A 14,177-nucleotide genomic window follows, 5' to 3' on the forward strand; every position below is an offset into this window, starting at 1 on the left:
ATCTTAGGGAGGGGAGCAAGAAGAGAAGTGGGGGTTCATCTTCCCACTTTCCTTTTCAGAGGGTTCCCTCACCCAATCCCAACCCCTCCGGTGAGACTCAAGAAGATAAAGAGGGTTATCTGGGAGACAGGGTTTATATGCATGTCCTCAAAACAGAACACCCCCACACACAAAAGGCTAGCCTACAGATCATTGGAAATCATGTCCTCTTTCTTGCCTGAGTCAGGGGAAGAGGCTGGCGAAGTTGGTGAGCATCAGCTGGACCAGCTGCCCAGGGTAGAGTGCGTGGGCTGCAGGATCAGATGTCTCCTGCTCTGGTCGAAAGAGGGTTGGTCCAAACACAATTCCCAGGTTGTGAGGGGTCATGCGGTTCTTATCTGAGTGTGTTATTACCCTGTGGGCAAAGGCCAATGGAAGAGGAAATAAGGCAGCAGCTCACTACTTCAAATCCATCTAACCCTGAAGGTTTGAGCACTGAAGGGCTCATTCTGGGATCCCTCTACGTGGTGGCTAAAGAAACCAAGAGCAGAATCTCAGGGCAAGTGGGGAGAGGGACTAGTGGAGAAACTTTCAGGATATAAGCTGAAAATGGAACCTAGGATATAACTGCCTGTTTCCAGGCATGGCCCTTAGAATCCTTTCTGCTCATGATTTGGGAGGTTTAATTCAAATAGTCATCCCCTTTCAGAGGTCACTGCCCAGGCCTACCTCAGCCTAACAAGCCATCACCACTGCCCAGGTGGATGAAAAAATAATAGGTAAGGAAAAAATAAGATTTCCCTTATTTTTCTCACAGAATTCTTGGGCTTGTCTTCATCCCATTCCCCCATTTGATGCTGAGCTATCCAAAGATTTGATGTGTGTCTCTGGCCAGGTAAACTTGGATGCTTACCTACCTCTGCCCCACAAGAACACAGTTCCTGATGCATGCAGCACTCCACCCTCCCTAGCATGAGCAAAGATGTTTGATATTCCCAACCTGCATAAATGCTCCAGGAGGTACCGCAGAGTATCATGGTTTGGCTTTGGCATTGAGTCTACTAATTCTTGTATTTGAGAGAGGCGCTGCTCTGATTCAGAAAGTGCTAGAGAGAGAGAGAGAGAGAAAAATGGGAAGGGCATGGGAGTCAGGTTAGGGAAGTTTCATGGGCTGGGGATGTAACTCAGTGGGAGAACACTTGCCTAGCATGCTCTGGGTTCAATCCCAGCATGACCAAAAATAAAAACAAACAAAAACTCTAAATTTCACACATAATCCACCCCCCTCCCTCCAAAACACCCCCAAACTATTGGAGTTGGCACATGAGTTACTTTCCATCTCTATGGTTAGAATGAAAAATAATCTCTATTCTATTATTTACCACACATGCCCCCCAAGAGTGTTGCCCAAAACTCCCAACACTTACCAAGGGCAGCACGAAAATGGGGCAGCAGCATTGGGGGGACCAGAGGCTGGGGTAGCTCCCGGAGAAAAAGTTTCAGGGCTCCGGTGACCACATGAATATCATCCCACTCAGCACTGTCCAAATCTAACCGGCCTTCTATAGGGAAAAGGAGGTTCAATGGGTTCAGGATTCATCAAGGGCCAGAGAGACCTAGAGACTGAGAGGTCAGAAGTTCTGGAGAAATTCAGCCAAAGCTGATCACAAGAATGCTACGGAGGTCCATCACAGGGCAAGACAGCAAAGGTAAGAATGGAGACAACCTTTCTAGGAGCAGACATGGGGGAATCCATTGGGAACAAGGAGGACATGGGGAAGTTTAAAGGGATCTCAGGGGTACTCCATGTAAGTACCTTGTCCTGGATTTTCTGGGAACATATACCTCCCATCAGAGGTGACTGCCCGTTCTACAACATAGATGAGAAGAGATCAGGAGTTAAGACTTGCAGTTCCAGCTCTCTTATTTAGTACCACCCCCAGTTCTTTTTTTTTTAGCATTTATTTTTTAGAAATAGTTGGACACAATACCTTTCTTTCTTTCTTTCTTTATTTATTTTTATGTGGTGCTAAGGATCAAACCCAGGGCCTCGCATGTGCTAGAGGAGCGCTCTACCGCTGAGCCACAATGCCAGCCCCACACCCCAGTTCTGAGGCTTGAAGTTCTCAGTACCACCACTTGCCTACAAACCTTCTCACCTCGGTCCACCAGAAAGCGAAGTTTCTGAACCACTGCCAAGTTCCCGCTCACTCGGTAAATGCCATCCACATCTAGACCTAGGAGATGAATTAGGGAGCACGTGGGACTCCTGCTCTAAAGTGTGCGTGGTGAAGGCCACACTGAGAAATATGAGGAAGAAAGAGGGCAGTAGAAAGACAAGGATGGAAGAAGTGGGAATTCCAGGGCTTGGCCCGTTTTAAAGGGGGAGAATCTGGAGTCTCTAGGAAAATGACCTCGTTTATCCACAGCAGCAATGCAGAGACGTACAAAGCTGGGCACCGTGTCTCCTTCCCGCTGGCACAGTGATTCCAACTGGCAGCCAAATACCTGGTCTGGGGAGGTAAAATGAGGTGGGAAGCCAGGGCCAACTCACTCAAGGAAGCTCTTCTCAGCCAGGTCAGGTCTTCACCCTGAAATGGGACTGGCCCTTCTGCTGTCTGTGCCCCACCTGGGTATGGGGGTATTCCCCCCCCCAACTGCCCAATAATCAGGAATAGTTGATTATATAAAAACAGGGGTCTGGAGGACTGGGGATATAGCTCAGTTGAGTGCTTGCCTCCTATGCACAAGGTCCTGGGTTCAAAGAAAAGAAAAGGAAAAAAAAGAGCAGGGCTCTTAGAAGACTACAATATAGCTCTAGAAAGCTCAACTCTGAGCCTTGCTGGAGTTTTTTCATCCACAAAACGGGCTGATACCCAGATCAGGAATACAAAAGTCCTTGCAAAAACACTAAAGCAGGCAGATCCCTCAGTCATCCTAGCCCACCTCACCCCTGAGCAGACCCCGCTCCTGAAGGCTTTGCAAGGGCGGTCTCTTGGCGATTAGCCGTTTCAGCTTGTTCCGAACGCGGTTCTGCTCAGTGCCTTCCGGACACCGACCTGTTGGAGGCAGATAGAGTAAGAGCCTGATAGCAAACGCAGGATCTAGGATCCAAGGATCCTCTCCCCTGACCCGCCCCATACTGGAGCTCCGGCGGCCGCTGAGCCGCAGAAATGGCTTGGGCACTGGCTCAGAGTCCTCTTCTTCGTCCTCTCCGGCGCTCAGCTCTGCCAGCTCTGCAGGTCCGGAGCCCGACAGTCGAAGCTCCAGCGGGTTCTCTCGCTCCTGGACCCGGCGGGCCAAGCAGAGGGTTGCAAGAAAGAAGAGAGAAATTTGCATCCCTGGCTCCCTAAAGAGACTCTAATCCTCTGCTTGGGTCCCAAGTCCCAGCCTCACCCTAGGCCAGGACTTTACACCGAGATCACGGTGCCCCCACATCCTCAACTCCTGCTGTTCCTACCCTCTTCCCTTGGTCCCCGGTCCCCGCCTGGCCAAAGCGTCTCCCTGGTCTCCCACCCTTCTAACCAGCCGCTCGATGACAGCCCGCAGCGCGCGGTGCCAGGCTCGAAGCTCTGTCTCTTGATCTGACTGCAACAGGAACTCGTGGCCAGGGACTGTGCGGATCTAGGGAGCGGGTGGGGAAAGGTTTGGGTCAGCGGACAGAAGCCTCAAAAGCTGGGACGCCAAGATCAAGAATTATAGGGAGGGTTTAAGGGCGCATCCTGGGATCGGGTGGGGCTTTGAGGACTCGCGGGGACCGCACTCACGTGCAGGACGTTGCGCCGGCTGGACAGGTGGCGGCCGTGTGCCAGGGCCGCCCCACGCAGGTCCACACTGCTTTCGGGCCGGCTACCCGCTGGCCCCTGGCAATTAGGAGAGAAACTGAAGCCATGGGGTTGTTTCTCTCACTGCTTCCCTCTTCCACGACGGGTTCCCCATTCCTTCACCTTCCTCTGCATCGCCCTCTCCACCTCTCCCCTCAGTCGGCCGGAGGCGGGAAGAAATAGCACCCCAAACTTTCCGGCACCCCTTTCCTTACACTCATCCAGCCTGAAGAGGGTGCAGTTGGCGGTGGAGGCTCTCGGTAGAACACCAGGCTGTTACCAGCTAACACCACCCAAGACGGGCCCCAGTTCTTCCTGCGGGGGCGGAGTAGAGGCAGTAGTGGTTGTGAATAGGTCATTCTAGAATTTCACTGGATGTGAGCTCCCCCAACACCCTGGTCTACCCTACGGAAAAACCCTGATCCATGGTGTATTCCAGTTTCTCCTTACCTGAGCTTGCGCCCCCCTTGGGCAATCTTGGTCATGTTGAGAAGGCCTGACTTTTCCACCTCCTGGGAAGGGGAGGGAGTGGTATCTGTAAGCCACCCTGTACCGCCACAGGCTTTCCCTAAGGGGTTTCCCAGGAGTGCGGTCCCTTGAAGTTTTGTATGAGTAGGGGGCTGGATATGAGAGGATACCCGCAAAACAGGAAGATTTTTTGAGGAGCAGGAATTGAGAGGTGAAGCATGGAGGATCATGGCATTTGAAGGACATGGGAGACTCACATGGGGGTCATCCAGGAGCTGCGGCAGGGCTCTAGGAGACTGCAAAGCTGGAGGCTGGTCTGAGGGGACAAACTGGGAGGTGCCTTGGCTGAGGCAGGGTGAACCCTGGGGGAAGGAATTGAAGAAACAGGTGGAGGAAACTTAAGTTTTGGGGTCCCTGGCTGTAGGAGGAAGAGGAGCAATAATCTGGATGAGAGGCAAAGTGGATAATGAAGAAGAATGTCTTGCATAAGAGAAAGCTGAAAAAAAAATTATACTTTTTCTGCATGATTTTGGGGAGGTTAGAAAGGGCCTCACCTGTGGGTCAAGCAGTTCCAGGTTCCCTGTGTCAGATCCTGAGCCCTTTGCCTGAGATTGCAGGACACCATTGTCCCTATTCAGGGTCTGGATCCCCTCCATTGAGCCAGAGTTCTGGGTTTAAGGGAGAGGGAGATAAAGTTTCAGCCAGATGTCACCTCAACCCACACTCAACATCCTTCTCACAATTTGCTGATTCTTCTGATCTCCTGAGAGCCACAGAAAGAAAACACACTACCTTGGGGTTCAGTGGGAGAAAGGAGGAAATTGAGGGGACAAAGGAATAAGCATAAGGAAAGGTCTCACCGTGTCTTGAGTGCGACTGCGGCGTGGGGGCTTCCAGGACTTGCAGCCAGTCAGAGAATTTATGTAGAAGCAGCGTCCAGAGTTGGGGTCCAGGTGCTGCTCCCAGGCGTCCAGCCTCTGCAGCGGCGGGCATGCAGGGACTGGGGGTGGGGACCGAGGACAGCTGCGAAGGTCCACCAGGTTACAGTACACAGGGGCCTCTGACATGAGGGGTTGGGGTTCTGCCTGCCAGAAAGGGTCAGGGAGAAGTCGGTGCTTTCTCTGCCTGTGCTCCCCCCCAATTTTCTCTCCCACTTATCACCTCCTTCTTCATCCCCCACCATTTTCTCACCACCAGCTCCCTGCCTGGGTGACCCAGGTACAGGGGGAGAATCCCCAGTCACCCAGCTGCTTTTAAAAAATTCTCTCTCACAATCTTCTTTGCTTTTCTCCTCACTTCCTGTTGCCAACTTCCCTCCTCCCCCCACCCAACCCCCGCCCTGGGCCGCAGGAAAGGGGAACAGGCTTTTTGTTGGGGGGGGGAGATGAGGGGAACACTCCACCCTTACATCCTTTGGGGTAAAAGAAGACCAAAAGGAGTATGAGACGACCCCTGCTAGGGAGATCTGAAGGAGGAGGGGCTTTTTCCAACCAGAAACAAGAAAGAGGGAGGGGAAGAATCAAGTCTGGGAGTTAGCTCCAGAGGGGATTTGCTGGTGGCCCAACTGACAAGACATAAAATAGGAAAAACCGTACCCCAGTAGGAGTCAAGAGGAAGGGAGAAAGAGGATGGCCCATTGCTCTTCTTTCAGTCCTTCTATTGTGCCGGGTTTCTTGTCCCCTCAGGGCCTTGGCTACTTGTTCTCCCTTCTCCTGTCTTCCTTTGTCTTATGGCTGTCTGCCTCTTCCTCCTCCTCCTGTTTGCTGCCTTCTCAGACTACCTCAGCCACTCTCTACCACATTTGCTCTTCTTTGTAGCTTTATTAGCAACAGAATAAGTATGGGTTATTTATTTATGTTTGTCCCTTAAGGACATGAATGCTTCTGTCCTGTTTGCCCTTATTCCCATAATGGGACCCAGCTGTAATATCTGTGAACTGGCCATGCTCAGGAGTAAAGCTGTGACTCACCATATTGGCAGTGGTGTTTGACAGCAAGTCTTCCTGGGAGAAGGATCTTCCATTTGGCCTTTCCTGGAGGGGCTTTAGGAGACTGGGCCTCAAATTGGCCACACTGACACTTCTACACATTTTCGGGGGAAGTGGAGGAGGCTGCTCTGAGGTAGGCTGGTGTGCCTGAGATAGGTGCACCTTCTCCAGGGAGCCACAAAACAACTTTGGCCCTGGAAACAGAAATGGGGGAGAGTTATGATCATGATTGAGTCTTTAAGGTGGTCAGAGGGAGGATGTGGAAAATAATGAGCCGGGTTTGGTGATGCATGCCTGTAATCCTTGTGGCTCAGGAGGCTGAGGCAGGAGGATCACAAGTTTAAAGCCAGCCTTAGCAAAAGCAAGGAGCTAAGCAACTTGATGAGACCCTGTTTCTAAATAAAAAATGCAAAATAGGGCTGGGGATGTATCTCACTGGTGGAATGCCCCGAGTTCAATTCTTGGCACCCCTCCAAAAAAAAAAAAAAAAAAAAAAAAAGAAAAGAAAAGAATGAGACCCAGATGGGATCATTATGCTACCACAATGGGGATGAGGTGTAGGCTGGTGGGAGGGAGATAAGAGAAGGGGACCAGCAAAAGCAAGTGGGAAGTCTCAAGGTGTAAGGGCACACGCCTTTAATCCCATCTACAAGGAAGACCCAGGCAGGAGGATTACAAATTCAAGGCCAGCCTTAGCAACTTAGTAAGACCCTGTTTCAAAATAAAAAATAAAAAGAGCCGGGAATGTGGCTCAGTGGTTAATCTCCCTGGGTTCAATCACTGGTACTAATAAATAAATGAACTTACAAACAAATAAAATGGAGATGTATATTAATGGTAGAGTACTCCTATTCAATTCCCAGTACCAAAATAATAATAATAATAATAATAATAATAATAATAATAATCTGCCAAAGCTAGGGAGACAGGAAGGTGATGGGAGAGGGCTTAGGGCTTACTTACCAGGAGTCCAGAGGGATTGACTGGGTGTAATGATGGTTGTGCTCTGTGAAGGGACAGATTCCTCTGTCACGTAGGCAGCTGGGACAAAGATGGGTCGAGAGGTAGAGGGTGCTCCCAGGCGCCTTGCCAACCACCAGTCTGAGTTGGTCTTTCGAAGCAGTAGGAATCTGTCTCCTTCAGCCAGAGACACCTGCCGGCCATCTGCCCCAGTATAAGTAAAGGCATAGAGGGCACACAGCTGGGATCCCTGAGAGGGGTTTCTGGTCCCCAACCCTAGACTCCCCCAGGTACTTGGCCACCACCGGCCAGAAAGCATTGTGGTCAGCACTGTCACCTATGGGAAAAGGGTAAGATGGAGATGCAGAAGGAAGCAGGACTGGCTGCTTCCAGGCAAAAGGACATTGTTCTAAGAGAAGTGGTGGGGGGAGACCGGGAGGGGGAGGGAGAAGGTAAAGACAGGAGCACCCGGGTAAGTAAAAGGGTAAAGCAGAGGGTTTGGGTTGGGGATCAGTATGGGCCTGGGGGGCTGAGAACTCCTGGGTGATGTGTCTGGTGAGGAAGTATATAAGTAAGGTGAGAGAGGATGTGGTCAGCTGGGCTGTGTGGCCAGCAAGGCAGGAAATCAGAGGAGTTGAACTTGCTTGTGAATTTTACTGCAATTATACCTTGTAGGGTCCATCTGAAGATCCAGGGACAGGAGGAGTTGGTCCTGGGTGCTGGTGGAAGTCTTGAGCTAGACACAGAAAGAAAATGAGGAGGAAAAATCAAGTCCAAGACAGAAACGCAGGGAAATACACAAGAGGTAACGATAAACGTTTGTGACCCTTTATTAAATTTGCATAGGCATCAATATTTCCGTTACCAATCACCTCAGACCTAAAGCTGCGTGCTTCCTGTGCAGACAGAGAGATAGAGAGACAGAGAAACAGAGAGTCAGAGGAAACAGTAAGACCAAATAAGAGAGCAAGAGAAAGTGGCTAGGAGAAATGCAGAGGGATTCAGAGTTGAAATATCACCCCACTCCCTAGGGCATGATGTTGAGAGGGATAATCTTGACGTGATCCTCTGTGCATCGGCTTCTTGGAGGAGGCACCCAATTCTAGTGTGTAGTTTCACTCATTCAACACTCTTACCAAGGACTGATTGGGTGAAAAGAGCAGTGAAGCATTAGATGGAGATGAGAGAGAGAAGTGAGCCCTCATGGAACTTGAGGAGACCTTAACTGATGGCACAAAAAAAAACTTATTATATTTGAATCAGGAACTATGAACTACTAATGTCAGCTTCTCCCTGGTGGAAGGTGTGAACTGGTCTCCTTGGATTGCCAGCAGTTTTAAACCCATAATTCCTGACCACTCCTCTTTTCCCCTTCTGTTTCTCTACTGCACAGTGTGAAGCATTCTGTTTGGGTTTGGAAAGGTGGATGTCCATTCCCTCTGGTGACATCAGACAGCCAGCTGTCCTCCCCTGACCTGTCTGAGGACTGGATGGTCAGTACTGGGCTTATGTCTCAGTGATCTTGATTAGTTCCACTTTCAACACATGGAGAACTCTGCCCTCTTCCAAAATATGACTAACTTCATCCATTTATTCATTCATTCATTTGATTTTCTTTTTTCCTTTTCTATTTTTCAGTATTGGGGATTGAACCCTTACTAATTAAGTGCTCTATCACATCAGTCCCATCTGATGCTTGGTAAGTCTGAAATTCTAATCTTTTCTTCCTTCTCTGAAGCTAGCTCTCCTGCACTTTAGTTCTTCTCCTTACGGATTAATTCCCATTCTTTTTTCTTTTTTTAAGTACTAGAGATTGAACCCAGGGTACTCTACTGCTGAGAGACATCCAAGCCCTTTTTATTTTTTATTTTATTTTTATTTTTATTTTTATTTTTTTTAAAGAGAGAGTGAAGAGAGAGAGTGAGAGAGAGAATTTTTAAATATTTATTTTTTTAGTTTTTTTCGGCGGACACAACATCTTTTTTGTTTTGTATGTGGTGCTGAGGATCGAACCCGTGCCGCACGCATGCCAGGTGAGCGTGCTACCACTTGAGCCACATCCCCAGCCCTTTATTTTTTATTTTGAGACAGGGTTAAATTGCCCATGCTGGCCTGGAATTTGTGATCCTCCTTTCTCAACTTCCTGATCTTCCTGTCTCAGCCTCCAAGTAGCTGGGATTACAGGCATATGCCACCAAGCCCAGCTCCCATTACTATTTTTGGTACTGGAATTAGAACCCAGGGTCACTTTTCCATTGAGTTACATCCCCAGCCCTTTTTAATTTTTTTTTTTTTTAATTTTAGGCAGAATCTTGTTAAGTTGCTGAGGTTGGCCTTGACTTGCAATCCTGCCTTAGCCTCCCAAATCACTGGGACTCCGGGTGTGTGCCACCACACTGGGTTCCCTTTCACTTTTAAACATATCCAAGTCTCTCCCTTCTTTAAACCTCCCCTTACTAGGCTCTCAAGTTACTACCCTATGTCTATCTGTCTCTTTTTTCTTTTTTCTTTTTTTTTTTTTTTTTTTTTTTTTTGGCACCAAGGATTGAACTCAGAGGCACTTAACCACTGAGCTACATCCCCAGCCCTGTTTTGTATTTTATTTAGAGATAGGGTCTCACTGAGTTGCTAAGCACCTTGCTAAATTGCTGAGGCTGGCTTTGAACTCACCATCCTCTTGCCTCAGCCTCCTGAGCTGCTGGAATTACAGGCATATGCCATCATACCCGGCCTGTCTCTTTTTCTCACTCTTGCATCTTATGGTCTTAACTTCTTGAAGGAGTTGCCTATCGGGGCAACTATAGGGGTCTCCCATTTCCTCTCCTCTAACTTCTGTATCTCTCCAAGGTCACTCCTCTCTAAGATCACCCCACACTTGCATGGATATTTTGCAGTCCTTATGTTGCTTGATATCTCAGCAGGAGGCAACTCATCTGACCTTTCCTACCAACAGTCTGCTGGTGTCCCTTACCTTTCTGATTCTCTGTGGTACAAGGAAGGAACTTCCTCTGTCTGTTCCTTAAACCACAGAAGCCTTTCTTAGATCCTATGTCCTTTGTGCTGTATACATCCTCCCTGGATGGTCTTATTTTCTCAAACAATTTCTATATCCTGGTAAGTACCACATCTCTAGATCTTTCTTTGGAGCTCCAGTCTAATCCACTCTCCACCAAAAACAAACAAACAAACAAACTAAAAACTCTACTTGGATATTTCACAGGTATCACAAACTCAGTACATACTAAACTGAACATGTCAATTTTCTTCACAAATCTGTTTTTCTTTCAGTACCACTATTCAATCATACTTAAATTCAATAAATATTTATTGAATGCTGCTACCATATGTGCATTAGGCATTGTCAGTTATGATGGGAAAGGGTCTCTGATCTCTTAAAACAATTAGAATACAGTGTGATAATAATCACTATAATAGAGGAAGTTCTAGTATCTGCTAGTGTACACAGTGTGCACCATTGCGCATGTCAGAAACCAGCAGTTGGCCTCAATTCTCTAGTTTCCTCACCACCTACATTGATTCAACTGATTACTAAATACTGCAATTTTTTATCTCTCCATGTCTAATTTTTTTTTTCTTTTTTGATGGTGCTGGGGTTTGAACCTAGGGCCATGTGCATACTATGAAAATACTCTACAGCTGATTATAGCCCAGACCTACCTACAATTCCTCTCTCTCACTCTCTTTCTGTACCCGATATTGAACTCAGGAGCATTTACCCACTCAATCACATCCTCAGCCCACCCCCCTTTTATAGTTGTAGATGGACAGTCGGACTTTTTTTTTTTAATGTGGTGCTGAGGATCAAACCCAGTGTTTCACACATGCTAGGCAAATGCTCTGCCACTGAGCTATAGCCCCAGCCCCCAGCCCCTTTTATTTTTTATTTTGAGACAATATCTTGCTAAGTTGCTTAGAGCCCTGCTAAATTACCTAGGCTGGCTTTGAACTTGGGATATTCCTGCCTCAGCCTCCTAAACTGCTGAGATTACAGGTATGTGCCTATATCAAATATATATATATATGTATATGTATATATGTTATATGTATGCATATACATATATTAATATATATAATATATGTATGTATATTATATATATTATATATATAAACAAACATACACATATATACAAATACATGTGTGTGTGTGCATGTGTGTGTATTTGATAATGGGGATCTAACCTAGGGGTGCTTTATCACTAAGCTACATTCCCAGCCTTTTTTAAATTTTGAGATATGGTCTCACTAAATTTCTGAGACTGGCCTCAAACTTGCAATCCTCCTGTCTCAGCCTTTTGAGTTGCTGGGATTATAGGCATGTGCCACCACCACTCCTCCTCCTTTCCTCCTCCTTCTCTTCCTTCTTCTTTTCATGAACTTTTTTTAGGGTAGTTTAAGTTTACAGTACATATATATTTTTAGAAACATTCATTGACTTTAGATCTTACTGAGTTCTGATTATGTAGAGTGTAGCAGTATCAGAAGCTCAAGCATGTTGATTATGAATTGCTTGAAAATTAAGACTAAATAACAGATTAATTGTATTGCTTCTTCAATATATTGTAGGTCCTTGATATTCCTGAAGGATATGTTCCAAGACCTTCTTGACTCCCAAATAAAAGAATTTTGCTCTAGGATGAAATTGCTTTGTTGCAACTACTACCTCTTTACCTCTTTAATAAGCTCCTGGGGCTGGGATGTGGCTCAAGTGGTAGGACGCTCGCTTGGCATGCGTGCGGCCCGGGTTCGATCCTCAGCACCACATACAAAGATGTTGTGTCCGCCGAAAACTAAAAAATAAATAATAAAATTCCCTCTCTCTCTCTCCCTCTCTCTCTCTCTCTCTCTCTCTCTCTCTCTCTCTCTCTCTTTAAAAAAAAAAGCTCCTAATTAGTCTCCTTGTATATAGTTGTGCTCCCCTCCCATCTTCCCCTGGCACAACAGCCACAGTGATCTTCTAAAAACAAATATGGTGGGCTGGGGATATAGTACAGCTTTCCTAGCATGCACAAGGCCCTGAGTTCAATCCTCAGTTCCACCAAAAATACATAATACATACATACCCACGAATGTGCCCTGCTACTCCTCTGACTTAAACTTTTCAATGGCTTCTCGTTGTCTTGAGTAAAGTTGAAATTTTACAATGTAATTTACAGAGATTTTCCCATTTTTTTAAAGTACCAGGTATTGAACCCTGGGCACTCAACCACTGAGTCATATCCCCAGCCCTTTTTTATATTTTATTTAGAGACAGAGTCTCACTAAGTTGCTTAGGGCCTCACTAAGTTGGAGAGGCTGGCTTTGAATTTGAGATCCTCCTGCCTCAGCCTCACAAGCTGCTGGCATGTGCCACCACACTTGGCTGAGATTTTTCCCACTCATCTAGCCTTTTCATACTCCCCACCAGAAACTCCACACTGTAGCATTATGCTAATTCCTCAGATTCCTAAAGGGCTCTGAGATCTTGATCCTTTGCATATGTTGTTTCCTCTGCCTGAAACATTTCCCTTCTCCAGTCTTTCAGTCTTTGCCTTCTTAACTCTGATTCATCATTCAGATCTCAGCTGAAATTTCATTTGGACAATAAGGCATCTCAGGTTTCACAAACATTATCTACCTTGTATAACTATCAACATATTTTAAAGATTATTAGAATCCAGGAATGGTGGTGTATGCTTTTAATCCCTGGAATTCAGGAGACTGTGGCAGGAGGATCACAAATTAGAGGTCAGCCTAGGTAATTTATTGAGATCCTGCCTCAAAATAAAATGGATAAGTCTTCAACATGCCCCTAGTATGATTATTTGATTTTCTGTTTTTCAGGAAGTTTATTAATGCTGCCAAGGTAGCCCATATCTACTTTGTTGATAATTGTATCTTTAATACCTTATATGGTTCCTGGCACAACGTAACCTCTCTGTGATTCAGTTCTCTCATTGGTAAAATAAAAGAAACTATCTTATATCTATTTTTTTTGGTGTGCTTCCAACAACTACTATTTTATTATAGCTCACAAAGCTACAATTTTATGGGGCAGAAATGTGAATAGACCTCCAGCTGGGTATTTCTTCTATCCCACGTAGCATGGACTCACTAAAGCTCATTTGGTGGTTTCATAGGGTAGATGGGTTTGTCTGGAAGACTTCACTCTCAAGTCCAGCATCCTCCAAGGGGTTGCTGGAATGCTGAGATGATGTGGAGTTGCCAATCAAAATGTCTACATGAGGTCTCAGGGTAATAGAATTGTTTTACATGGAAGCTCAAGGTTACCAGGGTGTTCCAAATAGCCTTAGCAAAAATGCAAAGCATCTTCTTGGTGCTGCTGGACATTGAACCCAGGGCCTCAGGTTTACTAAGCGTGCACTCTAGCATTGAGATATACCCCTAGCCTCCTTTGCAAAGCTGCTTATGGCTTAACTTCAAAAGGTCTAGGATATCATAGTTTGTTTTTTTGTTTAAGGATTATATGAATTAATGTATATAAAATGCTTAGAACAATGCCTGGCTTATAAGTACTATTAGGTATTAATTATTCCATTTTTTTTTCAATGCTGGGGTTCCAACCCAGGGCCTTGTGCATGGTATGCAAACACTCTATCACTGAGCTACATCCCCAGCCCATCCTTAATAAATAAATAAATAAATAAAACATTATTATATAGTTTATAATAAATAATGACTATATTATACTAATTATTATATATAATATACATTATACTAATTATTATATATAATATATGACAATTAGAGTCGCTTTCCTCAATTACTTTTACGTGTTTCCTAGCATAGGCTTGCATATGCTTATTGTGAAACAATTTTACTTTCCTTCAATTTGACCTTTCTCTTAAAGATGCTCTTCACTGAGCCACATCCCCAGCCTTTTTTTGTAATATTTTATCTAGAGATAGGATCTTGCTAAGTTGCTCGGGACCTCGCTAAAT

General features: G+C 46.0%; 1 protein-coding gene across 5 annotated transcripts; it reads right to left on the reverse strand.

Moving 5' to 3' along the window:
* Positions 1-171: 171 nt before the first annotated feature.
* On the reverse strand, positions 172-7,931 carry Arhgap9 (Rho GTPase activating protein 9). Of its 5 annotated transcripts, none has more exons than XM_076853049.1 (17): positions 7,887-7,931; positions 7,222-7,422; positions 6,241-6,452; positions 5,132-5,356; positions 4,826-4,939; positions 4,529-4,633; positions 4,254-4,315; positions 4,019-4,118; positions 3,747-3,842; positions 3,505-3,603; positions 2,931-3,264; positions 2,394-2,492; positions 2,139-2,216; positions 1,796-1,849; positions 1,407-1,541; positions 980-1,085; positions 172-394 (listed from the first exon to the last, which is right to left on the reverse strand). In XM_076853049.1, exons 3-17 carry the CDS (start codon positions 6,358-6,360, stop codon positions 223-225), a joined length of 1,899 nt encoding a protein of 632 aa, XP_076709164.1. In that variant the 5' UTR covers positions 6,361-6,452; positions 7,222-7,422; positions 7,887-7,931; the 3' UTR covers positions 172-222. The 5 variants fall into 5 exon arrangements, with proteins under 5 accessions (XP_076709164.1, XP_076709161.1, XP_076709159.1 ...); XM_076853046.1 differs by lacking the exon at positions 7,887-7,931 and having other exon boundaries at positions 2,931-3,038; positions 3,123-3,264; positions 7,222-7,732; XM_076853044.1 differs by lacking the exon at positions 7,887-7,931 and having other exon boundaries at positions 7,222-7,732.
* Positions 7,932-14,177: the final 6,246 nt, after the last annotated feature.

The sequence above is a fragment of the Callospermophilus lateralis genome, chromosome 4 (assembly GCF_048772815.1).
Source record: "Callospermophilus lateralis isolate mCalLat2 chromosome 4, mCalLat2.hap1, whole genome shotgun sequence".
Lineage (NCBI taxonomy): Eukaryota > Metazoa > Chordata > Mammalia > Rodentia > Sciuridae > Callospermophilus > Callospermophilus lateralis.

What these genes read in the sequence shown, in the direction of transcription:
- Arhgap9 (XM_076853044.1), bottom strand. Translation starts at nt 7,537, where the DNA reads ATGCTTTCTGGCCGGTGGTGGCCAAGTACCTGGGGGAGTCTAGGGTTG. An exon ending in TGCTGCTGTGGATAAACGAG is followed by an intron (nt 2,217 to 2,393) that starts GTCATTTTCCTA and finishes TTCATCTCCTAG; the next exon opens with GTCTAGATGTGGATGGCATT. An exon ending in CCATTTTCGTGCTGCCCTTG is followed by an intron (nt 1,086 to 1,406) that starts GTAAGTGTTGGG and finishes CTCTCTCTCTAG; the next exon opens with CACTTTCTGAATCAGAGCAG.